The sequence below is a fragment of the Borostomias antarcticus genome (assembly GCF_949987555.1).
Source record: "Borostomias antarcticus genome assembly, chromosome: 11".
In the NCBI taxonomy this organism is placed as follows: domain Eukaryota; kingdom Metazoa; phylum Chordata; class Actinopteri; order Stomiiformes; family Stomiidae; genus Borostomias; species Borostomias antarcticus.
In genome coordinates, this window is record NC_140244.1 from 4,016,773 (window position 1) to 4,034,272 (window position 17,500).

The 17,500-nt window shown below is 50.6% G+C and overlaps 1 protein-coding gene across 1 annotated transcript in view; it reads left to right on the forward strand.

Annotated features, from left to right (window-relative positions):
- grip2b (glutamate receptor interacting protein 2b) overlaps positions 1-17,500 on the forward strand; it is a gene marked incomplete at both ends in the record, with an annotated part of 103,135 nt that overhangs the window by 85,384 nt on the left and 251 nt on the right. The window contains 10 exons of the mRNA XM_084445730.1: positions 191-336; positions 2,569-2,713; positions 4,061-4,200; positions 5,931-6,128; positions 6,617-6,770; positions 7,678-7,801; positions 8,759-8,986; positions 10,110-10,256; positions 16,728-16,858; positions 17,402-17,453. Coding sequence (XP_084301856.1) covers positions 191-336; positions 2,569-2,713; positions 4,061-4,200; positions 5,931-6,128; positions 6,617-6,770; positions 7,678-7,801; positions 8,759-8,986; positions 10,110-10,256; positions 16,728-16,858; positions 17,402-17,453 — 1,465 coding nt within the window. The remainder of the gene's footprint in view (positions 1-190; positions 337-2,568; positions 2,714-4,060; positions 4,201-5,930; positions 6,129-6,616; positions 6,771-7,677; positions 7,802-8,758; positions 8,987-10,109; positions 10,257-16,727; positions 16,859-17,401; positions 17,454-17,500) is intronic.

The window sequence follows — 17,500 nt, forward strand, 5'->3', positions numbered from 1 at the left end:
CCCCTGTCCCTCCCCCATCCACCCCTCCCCTACTCCTCCCTCCCCCATCCACCCCTCCCCTACTCCTCCACTCCATCTCCCTCTCCCTCTCCCTCAAATTCAATCAATTCAAACTTTCTCCATCTCCTTATCCATCCCCTCCCCCTCCCTCCCCCTCCCCCTCCCCCTCCCCCTCCCCCTCCCTCCCCAGGACTGGTACTCTGGAGCCGGGAGACAAGCTGCTGGCCATCGACAACATCCGTCTGGACAGCTGCTCCAAGGACGACGCCGAGCAGATAATCCTGCAGTGTGAGGACCTGGTCAAGCTCAAGATACGCAAGGACGAGGACAACTCCGGTACCTGGCCTGGAGCGTGCGTGCGTGTGTGTGTGTGTGTGTGTGTGAGTGAGTGAGTGTGTGTGGTTGTCTGTGTATGAGTGTGTGTGTGTGTGTGTGCGTGTGGTTGTCTGTGTATGAGTGTGTGTGGGTGTGTGTGTGTGTGGTTGTCTGTGTATGAGTGTGTGTGTGTGTGTGTGTGTGTGTGTGGTTGTCTGTGTATGTGTATGTGTATGTGTGTGTGTGTGTGTGTGTGTGTGTGTGTGTGTGTGTGTGTGTGTGTGTGTGCGTGCGGTCGTGTGCGCGCTCGCACGTGAGTGTGTGAGAGCGAGCCAAGCTCCTACGGAGACAGGAAGTCTTTGTAGCCAAGCGGGCTGGCAAGCGGCACAATGCGTTCTGGTGGAGTTCAGCCAAGGAAGCTTTCTCTGATCCAACGAGCATGACACCGCGTTCATAGCGAATGACGCGGCGCCGCCACACGAAACTAGATACGCGGTGTTGTGTCACAAAACGCCTCCCAGATCGAAAATGAAATCACAATAGCCGGAGTATATCCTCCGAGTCTCTTTGATGTCTGACGCCCGGGAGGTAGAGAGGTCGGCCGGGGATCCCAGCTCCCGGCAGCGTGTCAGGTTAAAGGTTAAAGGTTAAAGTCCCGATGATTGTCACACACCTGAGTGTGTGAAATTTATTCTCAGCATTTGACCCATCCCCTGTCCCAATTTTTGTCCCAAATTGCTCCCAATGGCAATGGCCGTCGGTGTGTGAATGTGTGTGTGAATGGGTGAATGAGAGGCCACTGGAAAACGCTTTGGATAAAAGCACAGCCAATTTACCATTTACAGCACAGGATGGGTCAAAAGCAGATAACTCATTTCACCAGGTGACCCTAATATATGTGTGTGTGTGTGTGTGTGTGTGTGTGTGTGTGTGTGTGTGTGTGTGTGTGTGTGTGTGTGTGTTCGTTCCTTTGTCGCCCATTGCACGCGAGTGTTGGGGTCAAGTTCTGTGTGACAAATACAGAATGTCCATTTAGCGCTGTAGACAGCCACTCTGATCAGCTCCGTCACATCAGCTCAGTCAGCCAACTGAAGATGAGCCCCGAATTCCAGCCGAAGGCGTGGCCCTCCGGAAGTCAAGATGTCGCTAGCGGCCATTTGGAGTTTCAGAGCGGAAGTGCGTGATTGCCGTGTCCTGGCGGTCACCCCACCCCCCCCCCACAGCAACACATGACCACTGGCTCATCCCCCCACACAGCGTGGGGTGTTTTATTAACGCGTTGTACCGGGCTCCACCACAGGGTGGCGATATTGTCCACGAATCACACCAAGAGTCTCTGACTCTGCACAAAGGGCATTCCCGTTACCAGTCGTTCTCTTCTACACACACACACATACACACACACACACACACACACACACGGCTTCCAGACACACACGGACCTAACTATGACTAGACAAACGTGACACCGCCGAGCAGACAGAGACTGCCCCCTACAGGCCAGAGCTGCAGCTGCTTCCTACAGGCCCACACAGACAGACAGGGGCCTGTGTAGTTGGGCTGAGAGGGACACACACACACACACTCACACACACACACACACACACACACACACACTCCCCTGTTCAGCTCCTCTAGAAATGCAACCTTCCCTTCTCCCTGGGAGAAACCACTGAGGGTGGCATCACTGACGGTGACATGAGTAATAGCGAAGAGGAAGTGAATGTCACCTGTCCAATCAGAGATGACCTTGCGAGGGCGGGGGAATGTGTGTGTGTGGGGGGGGGGGTTGTAGGGTGCAGGTTGCGTATTTAGAGAATTCCAACAGGGCTAATAGGATCCAGTCAGACCAAGCGATGCTTTTTTTCCTCTGTTACCGTGGAGCTCGGCTGGGGTGGTGTCACATGACCCAGTTCTCAGAATAAAGCAATCCTGGGCTTCCAAGGGGCGTTCTGCGTCCCACGGAGATCAGCTCTGCTACCGCAGTCAGAAGAGAACCCTGGTTTGATCATGCCTTCATGTCATCAGATCCCACATTGTTGTCAGGTTATATTCAAATGTTTCCTTCCTTTACAATAGTACACTAACCACTCTGTTACCCCTACTGTGTGTGTGTGTGTGTTTGTGTGTGTGTGTGTGTGTGTGTGTGTGTGCGTGTGTGTGTGTGTGTGTGCATGTGTGTGCGTGCACGTGTGTGCGTGCACGTGTGTGTGTGTGTGTGTGTGTGTGTGTGTGTGTGTGTGTGTGATCCAGACGAACAGGAGACGTCCGGCTCCATCATCTACACGGTGGAGCTGAAGCGCTACGGTGGCCCGCTGGGCATCACCATCTCAGGCACCGAGGAGCCGTTCGACCCCATCATCATCTCCGGCCTGACCAGGAGGGGCCTGGCCGAGCGGTAGGAGGAGGGGGGAGGAGACGGGGAGGTGTGTGTGTGTGTGGGGGGGTGGGGGGGGGGTTAGACTGACCAGTAAGGGGCCAAGTGGCTGGAGGCGGTGGGGGTGGGGCTGGTGGAGCCAGAGGCTTGGCAGTGTGTGTGGGTGTACGGGGGGTCTGACCTAGGATAACGGGGTCAGGGGGTCGAGGGCGGCAGGGGGCGTTGGTCGAGGAGAGTCAGACTGGGCGTCTCCACTGTCAGGGGGGTCCACACCCGTCAGCGCCACCAGCACCCACCCCTACTTCGCGTCACACATAGCTGAGATACGTGGGGGGGGGGGGGGGGGGGGCTCGGGGGTCGTGACCCCGCCCGCCGGACCGGCAGAGTGACTGTGTGTTATTTTAAATACCACGCCACGGCGTTAGGTGGTCAGTGTTGGTCTTAGCGAGTTTTTGTAGTGCTCACAGTGTCGTCCAACCCTATCCCCTTATTAGCTTTAGGGGAGGAAGTGTACAGTGTACACAACACACACATGCACACACACGTGCACACATGATAATGGACTCGTTTCACAGGGCTATAGTACATTATTATCCTAAGACAGGAGATCCATTAGGGTGTAAAGCCTTTGTGCGCGTGTGTGTGCGTGTGTGAGCGAGTGTGTGTGAACTGTGTTGGGACCACACACAAACCACAGACCAGAGCTGAGGCCCATTGCTCCGCCAGAGAGAGTCTTATCTGTGTGTGTGTTGAATGAGAGAGAGAGGGAGAGAGAGGGAGAGAGAGGGAGAGAGAGTATTATCTGTGTAGAGAGAGAGAGAGAGAGAGAGGGAGAGAGGGAGAGAGAGAGAGTCTTATCTGTGTAGAGAGAGAGAGAGAGAGAGAGAGAGTGAGTCATATCAGTGTAGAGAGAGAGAGAGAGAGAGAAACAGAGAGTCTTATCTGTGTGTGTGTCGTCAGCTATGAGCTGAGTGACTCACAGATATGTGCTCACACTGGGACCCACTGGATAAACATTGTAATCACACTGGCTTTCATCTCAGGGAGGCAGAGTTAGGGCATACGGGGCACTTTCAAAAGGTTCTACTGCCCCCATCGTTAAGGGCATCTGGGTTTGATTGCCGTTGCATAAAACCTGATATGTTTCATCAGATATACAGTACATTTGTTTGCGTCAGCAGTCTTGATATTTTCCTGAGTCATGAAATTGATTGTGTGGTTGTGTGCGCATTGCGTGTGTTGTATGTGCGTGTGTGTGCGTGCATGCGCGCCTGCATGTCTACGTGTGTGTGTGTGTATATGGTGTGTGTGAGCGCGTGCGTATGTGTGTGTGTGCGTGCGTGCGTGTGTGTGTGTGTGTGTGTGTAGGACGGGCGCCATCCACGTGGGGGACCGTATCCTGGCCATCAACAGCGTGAGTCTGAAGGGGAAGCCGCTGAGCGAGGCCATCCACCTGCTGCAGATGGCCGGGGAGACGGTCACTCTGAAGATCAAGAAACAGATGGACGGTGAGACCTGAGCTACTGACCTCCACACTGACCAGCTACTGACCCCCACACTGACCAGCTCTGCCTGAGCTACTGACCCCCACACTGACCAGCTCTGCCTGAGCTACTGACCTCCACTGACCAGCTCTGCCTGAGCTACTGACCTCCACTGACCAGCTCTGCCTGAGCTACTGACCCCCTCACTGACCAGCTCTGCCTGAGCTACTGACCCCCTCACTGACCAGCTACTGACCCCCTCACTGACCAGCTCTGCCTGAGCTACTGACCTCCACACTGACCAGCTACTGACCTCCACACTGACCAGCTCTGCCTGAGCTACTGACCTCCACACTGACCAGCTACTGACCTCCACACTGACCAGCTCTGCCTGAGCTACTGACCCCCTCACTGACCAGCTCTGCCTGAGCTACTGACCTCCACACTGACCAGCTACTGACCCCCACACTGACCAGCTCTGCCTGAGCTACTGACCTCCACACTGACCAGCTACTGACCCCCACACTGACCAGCTCTGCCTGAGCTACTGACTCCACACTGACCAGCTCTGCCTGAGCTACTGACCTCCACACTGACCAGCTCTGCCTGAGCTACTGACCCCCTCACTGACCAGCTCTGCCTGAGCTACTGACCTCCACACTGACCAGCTACTGACCCCCACACTGACCAGCTCTGCCTGAGCTACTGACCCCCTCACTGACCAGCTCTGCCTGAGCTACTGACCTCCACTGACCAGCTCTGCCTGAGCTACTGACCTCCACTGACCAGCTCTGCCTGAGCTACTGACCTCCACACTGACCAGCTCTGCCTGAGCTACTGACCCCCTCACTGACCAGCTCTGCCTGAGCTACTGACCCCCACACTGACCAGCTACTGACCTCCACACTGACCAGCTACTGACCTCCACACTGACCAGCTCTGCCTCAGTCCACATACCGTAGTCCTCTGTTACTGTGGAGGGGTTCAGGTGACCCGTACATTAGACTGTTACTGTGGAGGTGTTCAGGTTGCTCCATACACTAGATTGTTACTGTGGAGGTGTTCAGGTTACTTCATACACTAGATTGTTACTGTGGAGGTGTTCAGGTTACTCCGTACATTAGACTGTTACTGTGGAGGTGTTCAGGTAACCCCATCCAGACTACAGTACCTCTGCTGAGTTTGAACGTACAGTACAGAACTGTAGAGGCCTCCATTTTGACAGATGAGCCGATAGACAGACAGACAGGGAAATAGATAGATAGACAGTTACATACATACATACATAATGTACATACATCCTTCCTTCCTTCCTTCCTTCCTTCCTTCCTTCCTTCCTTCCTTCCTTCCTTCCTTCCTTCCTTCCTTCCTTCCTTCCTTCCTTCCTCCCTCCCTCCCTTCCAATCTTCCTTCCTTCATTCATTCATTTATCTATCTATCCCCGGGGGGGAAAGTATTGGAGATGAGATGAGATTTCTTCCTGTCTCATCCTGCCAGCAGCAGAGTGATTGACTCCCCCCCCCAGGTGCCAGGGGGGTGTGGCAGAGCGTGTGTGTCCACCCCTCCCCCCACCCCGCCCCCACCCCTAGGCCTATCCTCCACGTTCAACCTCTAAAGTCTTTAATTTAATACTTAGAGGGCGACAATGGAATCAAGTCTTGGTGTATGTGTGTGTGTGTATGTGTGTGTGCGTGTGTGTGTGTGCGTGTGTGTGTGTGTGTGTGTGTGTGTGTGTGTGTGTGCGTGCGTGCTAGCCTCGGAGGAGAAGAAGCTGGAGGAGGTGGGCCTGGAGGGGGACGACCAGCCAGAGCTGAGTGACGGCGAGGACGAGCTGACGGACTCCCAACGCACCAATCAGCTGTCAGACATCTACTCCGCCACCATCCCCAGCGTCGACTCCGCCATGGAGTCCTGGGACGGCCCCGGGCTCGACGCCGGCTACGGCAGCCAGGGTTAGTTCTCCCCAGGCTTTAGCTCGGGGAGCTAATGAACGCTGCGGTCAGGGTATGGTCAGCTAAAGGCTTTAGATTAGTGAGATAACATACTGTAGCAGGCAGGTGTCGTACAGCTGGATGGCCCTAGTCTGGACCAGGGTTAGTCTCGACAGGCTTTAGCTCAGGGAGCTAACACAGAATGCTGCACAGACAGATTGGTGTCTGAACCCAGTTGGTCACCCAGTAGCTGTGTTCAAAACCGTTCCCAATTACAGAAATAGGGGACTACATACTGTACTGCGTTCCCCATTTCCTTCTAGTGTCTGAATTCTTTACGGTTTGATTCACTTTATAGTCCACTGTAAAAATACCCACAATTCACAGCAATTTCTGGTGAACAGAAGACGTAAGCTACAATTTGTGTGAGTGAACGAGTGTGTGGTTTCGAACACGGTTAGTGCAGGAATGTGACGGGACGTCTCACGCTCCTCGCCCCCTCCCCCCAGGTACGTACATCCACCAGGCGTCGGGCGTGGCCCTGCACCTCCACGAGTGGAGGAGTGCCAAGCAGAGGGGCAGCCCGCCCCTCGCTGGCCGCCGGAAGAACTACCCCTTCAGCGACGGGGGCTTCAGCGAAGACGACTGGGACAAACCCTCAGGGTGAGACTGATCCTACAGTACGCACACACATGCATACACACACACACACACACACGCACACATCTACACACACACATGCACGCATGCACACACACACAGACACACATTGTACACATGCACACACACACATGCACGCACCCACGCGCAAACCCACACACACACACCTATACACCTGGAGCTTTCTCACAAACCAGACATGAGTGATTGATGACGCTTGTCATAAACTCAGATCTTCGAATGGTATTCCCTCTCTCTGGCTCACCCCTCTCTCTCTCTCTCTCTCTCTCTCTCTCTCTCTTTCTCTCTCTCTCTCCCTCCAGCTCTACAAATGACGGTATATCTGTGTTATGTAGCTGTTGGTGCCAGAACAGTTATCGTCATACACATACCTCTCTCTCTTTCTCTCTCTCCCTCTCTCTCTCTCATTCTCTCACTCTTTCTCTCTCTCTCTTTTTATCTCTCTCTCATCACTCATCCCACACCTCGTACCGTCTTTGCGAGGGGTTACCACATTAACCATCGCCACCTTGTCCTCTCCCTCCACGCCTTCAGTCCATCTGACCTCTCACTGCCAAAGTGATAACAACCAATCCCGCAACGCCGGTCTTTCTCACGGTGTTGTGTGTGTCTTGTCTGACTCTCTCTCTCTCTCTCTCTCTCTCTCTCTGGCCCCCGCGGTGCCCTGTAGATTCCCCGGCCAGCCCAACCACGAGGAGAGGTACACCGGTCAGGTGACCCCCCTTCTGGAGGAGAGATACATCACCCACTCCAACCCCGTGCATGAGGAGGGCAGGTTTACCGGCCAAGGGCACCAGGAGGGCAGGTACGCCGGCCACCCCAACCGCTGCCCCACCCCGGAGGGCCGCTACGCCAGCCAGGAGGTCAAGTACCCTAGCCACGAGGGCAGATACGCCAGCCACCCCAACCCCAGCCAGGAGAGCGTCCTGCTGGACCCGGAAGACAGCTTCTGGTGCCAGGCTCTGGAGGACCTGGAGACCTGCGGACAGGCCGAGCTGCTCAGAGAGATAGAGGTATGCTAATCTAGCCTAGCTCAGGGTGCTAGCATGTTCGATAGAGGTATGCTGATCTAGCCTAGCTCAGGGTGCTAGCATGTTCGATAGAGGTATGCTAATAGCTCTGAGTGCTGGCATGTTAGGTAGATGCACACTAGCCTAGCTCTGAGTGCTGGCATGTTAGGTAGATGCACACTAGCCTAGCTCTGAGTGCTAGCATGTTAGATAGATGAACTCTAGCCTAACTCAGGGTGCTAGCACGTTTGATAGATGAACTCTAGCCTAGCTCAGGGTGCTAGCACGTTTGATAGATGAACTCTAGCCTAGCTCAGGGTGCTAGCACGTTAGATAGATGAACTCTAGCCTAGCTCAGGGTGCTAGCACGTTAGATAGATGAACACTAGCCTAGCTCAGGGTGCTAGCACGTTAGATAGATGAACTCTAGCCTAGCTCAGGGTGCTAGCACGTTAGATAGATGAACTCTAGCCTAACTCAGGGTGCTAGCATGTTAATAGACAAATGCTAGCCTAGATCTGGGCGGTAGGGTGTTAGCATGTGAGATACAGGCACACTGGCCTAATGTAACTCATTCATTCACTATGATTGGTCAAACTCCCATGCAGTCGTCAATCATATGAACCTTGTCCAGACCACAGTATGCCTGACAAATGTATAATGAGAATCACATATGGAACAGTCTCCTGTGGCCACTCAGCTGCTGTGATAGGCTGCAGAAGAATAGTTTTGTTTAAGCGTGGAAGTCTATAGTTCCCTGGGGAGACATTAAGATGCTATATACAGAAACGGGGGAACCTTCTACACATTCTGTTCTTTCGGAAACACTCCATCACAGACAGCTATGTACTGTGTGTGTATGTGCGTGCATTGTGTGTGTGCGTGTGCGGGCGCGCTTGCGTACATGTGTAAAGTGTGTGTGTCTAATGAGTCGGCCTCTATCTCTGACGATGTGTCCAGGCGTCCATCATGACGGGCAGTGCCATCTCCCTGGGGGTGGACGGTGGCAAGGCTCCCCCAGAGCCCCTCACCCATGCCGGGCTGAGCCCCCTGAGGCGCGGCCCCCTCCTGCACCCGGAGCCTAAATACAAGGCCTCCCCGTGCAGGTCGGAGAAGACCTGGGAGTCCCGCAGGATCAAGGAGGAGATGCAGGAGATCCTGTCGCCCACTCCTCTGGAGCTGCACAAGGTGCTTATACAGCACTCTCACACACACACACACACACACACACACACACACACACACACACACGAACGCGAGCGCACACACACACGCGTGAGGTTGTAGGGGTTGTGCAATGGGTCAAGGTGTTTTTTTCACTGGGGTACGTGCAATACGGTTTATGTGCAATATACGTGTTATGTGCAATATGTGGGATATGTGTTTTCTGTTTCTGTATAGAGGCGATCTATGGCTGCGCAGTATTGAGTCCAAGGCAAATTTCCCTAAGGGGACGATAAAGTATATTGTATCGTATCGTACACACACACATGCGCATGCACACACACACACTTGCGCGCACACACGCTCACACACACACACTCACACACACACACACTTGCGCGCACGCACGCACACACACACAGACACACTCACACACACACTTGCTTACTTATGGTGGTCCATCGTATCACGCGCACGCACACACACACAGACACACACACACTGAGGTGGGAGTTTGGTCCTGGTCGGTGTGAGGCTGGGGTACAGTGGTGACCCTTAATGAGCCCAGCATGATTTCACAGAGACCTAGATGGATGGATGGATAAATGGATGGATGGATGGATGGATGAATAAATGGATGGATAAATGGATGTATGGATGGATAAACGGATGGATGGATAAATGGATAGATGGGTTTGAATCCCGACATGACAACATGTCCAAGTGTCCTTGGGCAAGACACTGAACCCCAAATTGCTCCCTATGAGCAGGCTACTGTAGCACCTCGCATGGCAGCTGCCGCCATTGGTGGGTGTATGTATGTGTGAATGGGTAAATTAGAGGCCTTCATTCATATAGATAGATAGATAGATAGATAGATAGATAGATAGATAGATAGATAGATAGAAACAATTACATAATAGTAAATTGTTGGCAGGGGAAGAATGCTCTCTCTCGTGTGTCTGAATGTTCCAACATTCTCATGTTGCTGGTCCTGCCAGATGTATTACGTAACATGGTTCCAGGGTTCTGTTTTTCCTCACCTAATGATTCTAAATGTTCTGTGTTCTCGGTGACAGCGAGGGTTCTACATGTCGCCTGTTGCCAAGGTGATGGTCTGAGTGTTCCTTGTTCGGTCGTTGCCTAGGTGACAGTGATGAAGGACCCAGAGAGCGACGACTTTGGCTTCAGCGTATCCGACGGTTTCCTGGAGAAAGGTGTTTACGTCAACATGATCAGGCCTGACGGACCAGCAGACCGAGCAGGTCTCAGACCGTACGACAGGATCCTCCAGGTGCTCCCACATACACACACACACACACACACACACACAAACACAAACACAAACAAGCACACACACACACACACTTACTTGGTTGTCCAACATTGACAGTCCAGCCTCTCCTACTTGTGAGTCCTCTTGTGTCTGCGGTGCCCAATCAGCGATCCACACCATCTGACCCAAACAGAGCAGGTGAGAGCACTGACCAGGGGTGTGGATGTAGTACTGACTTCCTGTCTCTTTAGACATCTTCTGGTCCGTCTATCACCTCGGTCTTCCTCCAGCTTTTGTACTCCTTGTCGGTGGAACTGCCGGCAGACGGAGCGTTGAGCGTCGGCGTTCTCCAGATGGATCGGGGTCAGGCTGCACTTTTTCACGGCGGTCTCCAATCGGTCTTAACACCGCTTTTTCTGGCCCTTTGCCGAGCGGCGGCTGAGATGTAACCGGCCACACGGCACGTTATGTGGTAAGCGCCGATGACCGATCCAGCGGAGTTGGCGCGGCCTCCATACTGACGCGGTTGGTCTTGCGGAGTGTTGCATTATGGGCCGCTCGGTCAGGCCAGGTTATCCTCAGTTATCCTCGGAGGGGGCGTCTGTGCAGGGCTACGCCTCGCAGCTGCAGGGGAGAGTCGTCATGACGACTGCCAGGTAGACATGTTTTGGTGTGGAGGTTTGAGCTCTTTTATTTTCGAAAGACTCTTCTCCTGGGTCTGCCAAAAGGAGACGACGCCTGTTTAATCCGGTTTTATATCTCCCTTTCGATGTCAGTCGTCAGGGAGGAAACCACCCAGGTATGTGAAGGATTCCACTATTGCGAGTAGTTTGTCGGAGACGGTGATAGGTTGGTAGATGGAAATGAGGGAGTAGATGCCCACTGGCATACCACTTCAGTCTTCACCACGTTTATAGAGAGACCCAACCCACCATATGCCCTTGTAGTTGTTTCTTTGTTTGTTTGTTTCTTTGTTTGTTTGTTTGCAGCAGTGCCTCTGGTGTGTGGTCCACAACCGCACAGTCATCTGCATACCGTAGCTCGATGACATGCTGAGATGTTATTTTTGTGACCGTTCGGAGCCTTCGGAAGTTAAACACGCATATATGGTAGCATATATGCAATCTGTGCCAATGATTACCTCACTGAACTAACGGAGAGGATAACTGTAGCTGTCTAACGTACAGTACGCATTGAAAATCCATCCGATTCTAATTGTACTTGCTGGGAAAACTGACGGTACGCGCGACCACTTACCATAGGTCATCGCTATAGGCACGGGGCGTAGCAGCGACATACGGGGTGTTTTTGTTCATTTTTTACTACATACGTACATGAGGATGAGCACTTTGATAAGCTACGTGTGGATAAGCGCCAGGAGAACATCCGTCCGTCGCCCGTCGGCCTAGTTTAGCTAGTTGGCTAGCTGGTTATCTTGTTAGTTTAGCTAGTTGGCTAGCTGGTTATCTTGTTAGTTTAGCTAGTTGGCTAGCTGATTATCTTGTTAGTTTAGCTAGTTGGCTAGCTAGTTATCTTGTTAGTTTAGCTAGTTGGCTAGCTGATTATCTTGTTAGTTTAGCTAGTTGGCTATCTAGTTATCTTGTTAGTTTAGCTAGTTGGCTAGCTGGTTATCTTGTTAGTTTAGCTAGTTGGCTAGCTGGTTATCTTGTTAGTTTAGCTAGTTGGCTAGCTGGTTATCTTGTTAGTTTAGCTAGTTGGCTAGCTAGTTATCTTGTTAGTTAAGCTAGCTGGTTATCTTGTTAGTTTAGCTAGTTGGCTAGCTAGTTATCTTGTTAGTTTAGCTAGTTGGCTAGCTGGTGATCTTGTTAGTTTAGCTAGTTGGCTAGCTGGTGATCTTGTTAGTTTAGCTAGTTGGCTAGCTGGTTATCTTGTTAGTTTAGCTAGTTGGCTAGCTGGTTATCTTGTTAGTTTAGCTAGTTGGCTAGCTGGTTATCTTGTTAGTTTAGCTAGTTGGCTAGCTAGTTATCTTGTTAGTTTAGCTAGTTGGCTAGCTGGTTATCTTGTTAGTTTAGCTAGTTGGCTAGCTAGTTATCTTGTTAGTTTAGCTAGTTGGCTAGCTAGTTATCTTGTTAGTTTAGCTAGTTGGCTAGCTAGTTATCTTGTTAGTTTAGCTAGTTGGCTAGCTAGTTATCTTGTTAGTTTAGCTAGTTGGCTAGCTGGTTATCTTGTTAGTTTAGCTAGTTGGCTAGCTGGTGATCTTGTTAGTTTAGCTAGTTGGCTAGCTGGTTATCTTGTTAGTTTAGCTAGTTGGCTAGCTAGTTATCTTGTTAGTTTAGCTAGTTGGCTAGCTGGTTATCTTGTTAGTTTAGCTAGTTGGCTAGCTGGTTATCTTGTTAGTTTAGCTAGTTGGCTAGCTAGTTATCTTGTTAGTTTAGCTAGTTGGCTAGCTAGTTATCTTGTTAGTTTAGCTAGTTGGCTAGCTGGTTATCTTGTTAGTTTAGCTAGTTGGCTAGCTGGTTATCTTGTTAGTTAAGCTAGTTGGCTAGCTAGTTATCTTGTTAGTTTAGCTAGTTGGCTAGCTAGTTATCTTGTTAGTTTAGCTAGTTGGCTAGCTGGTTATCTTGTTAGTTTAGCTAGTTGGCTAGCTGGTTATCTTGTTAGTTTAGCTAGTTGGCTAGCTGGTTATCTTGTTAGTTTAGCTAGTTGGCTAGCTGGTTATCTTGTTAGTTTAGCTAGTTGGCTAACAAGTTATCTTGTTAGTTTAGCTAGTTGGCTAGCTAGTTATCTTGTTAGTTTAGCTAGTTGGCTAGCTAGTTATCTTGTTAGTTAAGCTAGCTGGTTATCTTGTTAGTTTAGCTAGTTGGCTAGCTAGTTATCTTGTTAGTTTAGCTAGTTGGCTAGCTAGTTATCTTGTTAGTTTAGCTAGTTGGCTAGCTGGTTATCTTGTTGTTTAGCTAGTTGGCTAGCTGGTTATCTTGTTAGTTTAGCTAGTTGGCTAGCTAGTTATCTTGTTAGTTTAGCTAGTTGGCTAGCTAGTTATCTTGTTAGTTTAGCTAGTTGGCTAGCTGGTTATCTTGTTAGTTTAGCTAGTTGGCTAGCTGGTTATCTTGTTAGTTTAGCTAGTTGGCTAGCTGGTTATCTTGTTAGTTTAGCTAGTTGGCTAGCTGGTTATCTTGTTAGTTTAGCTAGTTGGCTAGCTAGTTATCTTGTTAGTTTAGCTAGTTGGCTAGCTAGTTATCTTGTTAGCCACAATGTGGCTGATGGTATTTGTTTGTTTTTTTGCGGGCGCTTGGTAGTTCAAGTGAAAGCTGTAGTGATGATCGTCACGATTGTCTGCTCGGTTAGGTAATCGTTGGCACAATTTACACCCCATACACGGAGAAACACACCCCATACACGGAGAAACACACATGCACACACACACACACACACACACACACACACACACACACACACACACACACGCATACACACACACACACACTTGTCTGTCAGTCCGGGGTTTTTCCAGCGCCTGTCTCTGGATATCTCAAGCTGGTATTTGACCAAGCTTCATAGCCTGCAGGTTAAATATAAACCACCTCTGAGGGGTGTGTGTGGGTGTGCGTGCGTGCGTGTGTGCCCGTGTGTGTGTGTCAGAGCCGTAGGGAGGAAGTAGCAGGACAAAGGGTCTTTACATGGCCAAGGTCAGGAGTTAAAGTGTGACGGTGGTGTTTTCTCACCAGCTTGTCGCTGCAGCAGTGTCTGTATCACTGAAGCTGTGCCACGAGATAAGGGACAGTTTTGGCTCACTGTGATTGTGTGTGTGTGTGTGTGTGTGTGCGCACACATGTGTGTGTACACTACTACAAAATGTGTGTTTGTGTGTATGTGCGCATACAGTTTGTGTGTGAGCATGTGTGGAATTGTGTTTAAGTGTGTATGTGTGTTTTAATGTGCCTGTGCGTATACTTGTGCATGTGCGTGCATGCCTGCGTGCGTGCGCGCACTTTTGTGTGTGTGTGTGTGTGTGTGTGTGTGTTTGGTTAGGCCGGACTCAGGTTAATGAATGCTCAGCATGTCACCAGAACAGGCATGGCCAGGGAAAACACACTGGCTGGGTAGGGTTTACACCTCAGGGAGAGAGCAAGGGGGTTCCAACACACACACACACACACACACACACATGCGCACACTCACACACAAACATACTGTATGCACACACTTACACACAAACATATCCACACACACATGCGCGCACACACACACACACACACACACACACACACACACACGTCCATACCGACGGGAATGACGGCTCCTATAGAAAAGCTTTTGTTGCGTTTCACACCCTGGAGGCGTTTTAGTAAAAAAAGAACACTGAGAGCAGAAACAATGATCCTCGTTGCCTTTTCAGCCAATACTCTGTTTAAGAATAATACAGATCCAGACACTGTAAACACTCAGACATCCAAGTCCCGGTGTCTTTGCCTGGAGCTGGCTCAGCGAATCAGGTCTAGACCCAGCCAGACCATCCACAGTGGTGAGACCCACAGACAGGATTGATGAACTATATTACACTACATTACATTTCAGTCATTTAGCAGACGCTTTTATCCAAAGCGACTAACAATAATTGCATTTAACGTAAGAAGTCGATGTACTACTACTCGCCAGAATTCACAAGTGCTTCTCCTTTACTTTAAGTGACTAAGAGCATAATCTAGTGAAGAAGGCAAAGTGTAACTAAAAATATGATAAGTGCTTAAGAGGGAGGATCCTGGTAGTACTTTGTGAAGAGATGAGTTTTGAGGCTGCAGCGAAAGATGGGCAGCCACTCTGCTGTCCTGACGTCAGTGGGCAGTTCATTCCACCACTGCAGGGCCAGGACAGAGAAGAGCCGTGACCGTGTCGATCGACCGCATGGGCCTCAGAGTGACGGGGCAACCAGTCGCCCAGAGGTAGCAGAGCGTAGCGGTCGGGAGGGGGTGTAGGGTTTGACCATGGCCTGGAGGTAGGAGGGAGCTGTTCCGTTCATTGCCCTGTAGGCTAGCGCCAGAGTTTTAAACTGGATGCCAGCTGCTACAGGGAGCCAGTGTAGGGAACGGAGATATGCCATCTATGTCTAGTCCTGATATGGTAACAGACCCTGTGTGTCCAATAGAAAGTGGTCCCATCTTGGGCCCTTCCTAATTCTGACGTAAGGAATGTGAAACTTATCACTTATAAGCTGTGTATCATAAAGTGATTCAGTTGTTGTTATGATTGTGCTGACAACTCTGCATGAGCTAAAATAAACATGGATCAACGTTTCCCTCGTCTGACAACTTATTATTGCTGTAGCTCAGTTGGTAGAGCGGGTCATTCAATGATCGAAGGGTCAGTGGTTCGAATCCCAGCTCCGACTGTCTACATGTCGAAGTGTCCTTGAGCAAGACACCTAACCCCAAATTGCTCCCAATGAGCAGGTTAGCACCTTGCATGGCAGCTACCGCCATTGGTGTGTGAATGTGTGTGTGAATGGGTGAATGAGAGGCCATTGTAAAGCGCTTTGAGTGCCGCTAAGGTGGAAAAGCGCTATATAAGTGCAGTCCATTTACCATTTACCATTTATTAAGGACCTTTTATTACAGTAAGACAATTAATATTATGAATATATTGATTAGTCATATGAATATTCTGATTAGTCATCAGCGGCCTCTGTCGAGTGGCCAACCTTGAACCCGGACCGGTGGGGGTCGAGGAGGTTGTTCTGGTGGACATACGAAGACAGTTGGTTAAAGATGGCTCATTTACGTGTTTTTGGCGTCGAGTGTTGCGACACCCGCACCGTAGCTCCAGACAGTGCCAAAATTAAGATTTCATCATGTGTGACAGAAAGATGGAGAGAACATGTTTTATCCTGCTGCCGTGTTTCAGTGTGCTGAGGTAGTATTTCACTATAGGCAAGGGGGGCTGTAACAGGACAGGCTGCTTCTCTCTCTCTTACTCTCTCTCTCTCTCTCTCTCTCTCTCTCTCTCTCTCTCTCTCTCTCTGCTGCGGACACACACACACACACACACACACACACACTGAGCACTGTCATGCGATGTTTTCACTGTCAGCAATGTTTTCACAATGAATGAATCTCATCCAGTCACAAGAATCTACAGTATTACTGAGTAAACAGAAGTAAAGCAGAAGTTTAATAAGAAATAGGCTACAAGCACTGGAATAGCAGCCTATTAAACTACTTCACCCTCATCGGGATTTCACACACACGCACACACACACGCACACACACGTACACGCACGGACATGCACACACACACACACCTACACATACACTACACATACACATACACACACAGACACGTGCACACACACACACACACACACACACACACACACACGGACACGTGCACACACACACACACACACACACACACACACACACACACGGACATGCACTCACACATACACATACAGTACACATACACACACACACACACACACACACACACACTACTGCTGCGTTTATAACCCAGTAAAACTGCCCCCCCCCCCAGGTGAACCACGTGCGGACGCGGGACTTCGACTGCTGCCTGGCGGTGCCCCTCATCACGGAGGCAGGGGACCGTCTGGAGCTGGTGGTCAGCAGGAACCCGCTGACCCAGAGTCACGACGGCCTGCCCCTCCAGTCCTCCCCCGGCCTGCACAACCACAACCACACACACCCCACCAGCACCATGGACCTGTGACCACACACACACCACACACACGCACGAGCAACATGGACCTGGGACCGCAGACGCGCATGGACATGACATGTAAACACACGCAAACACACACACACACACACACACACACACGTCAGCTCCATGGACCTGTGACCACACACAACACAGCACTACAGAATACTGTACAGCCACACAGAACACTGATCTCTCTCTCTCTCACACACACACACACACACACACACACACACACACACACACACACACACATACACACACACTCCAGATGATGATGTTGTTTAAGTTTCCAGTTCAGTCCTGTTTTTCCGTGTTGCAATGCTACCAGCGTCTCCGCTAACAACAGCAGAACCAGACGAACTTTGACTTCGGCGTTGGGACTATATTTCTGTTTATATTTATATTTACATGTAAACATTGTTGTTTTGTTTGTCTGGAGTCCCAAGAATCAAGCTGTGAGATGACCTCGTGTGTGTTGGACAACCCAGGGACACACCGAAGAGTTACAAGAACACAAGGCACAAGGACACAAACTACAGGGTGTGTGTGTGTGTGTGTGTGTGTGTGTGTGTGTGTGTGTGTGTGTG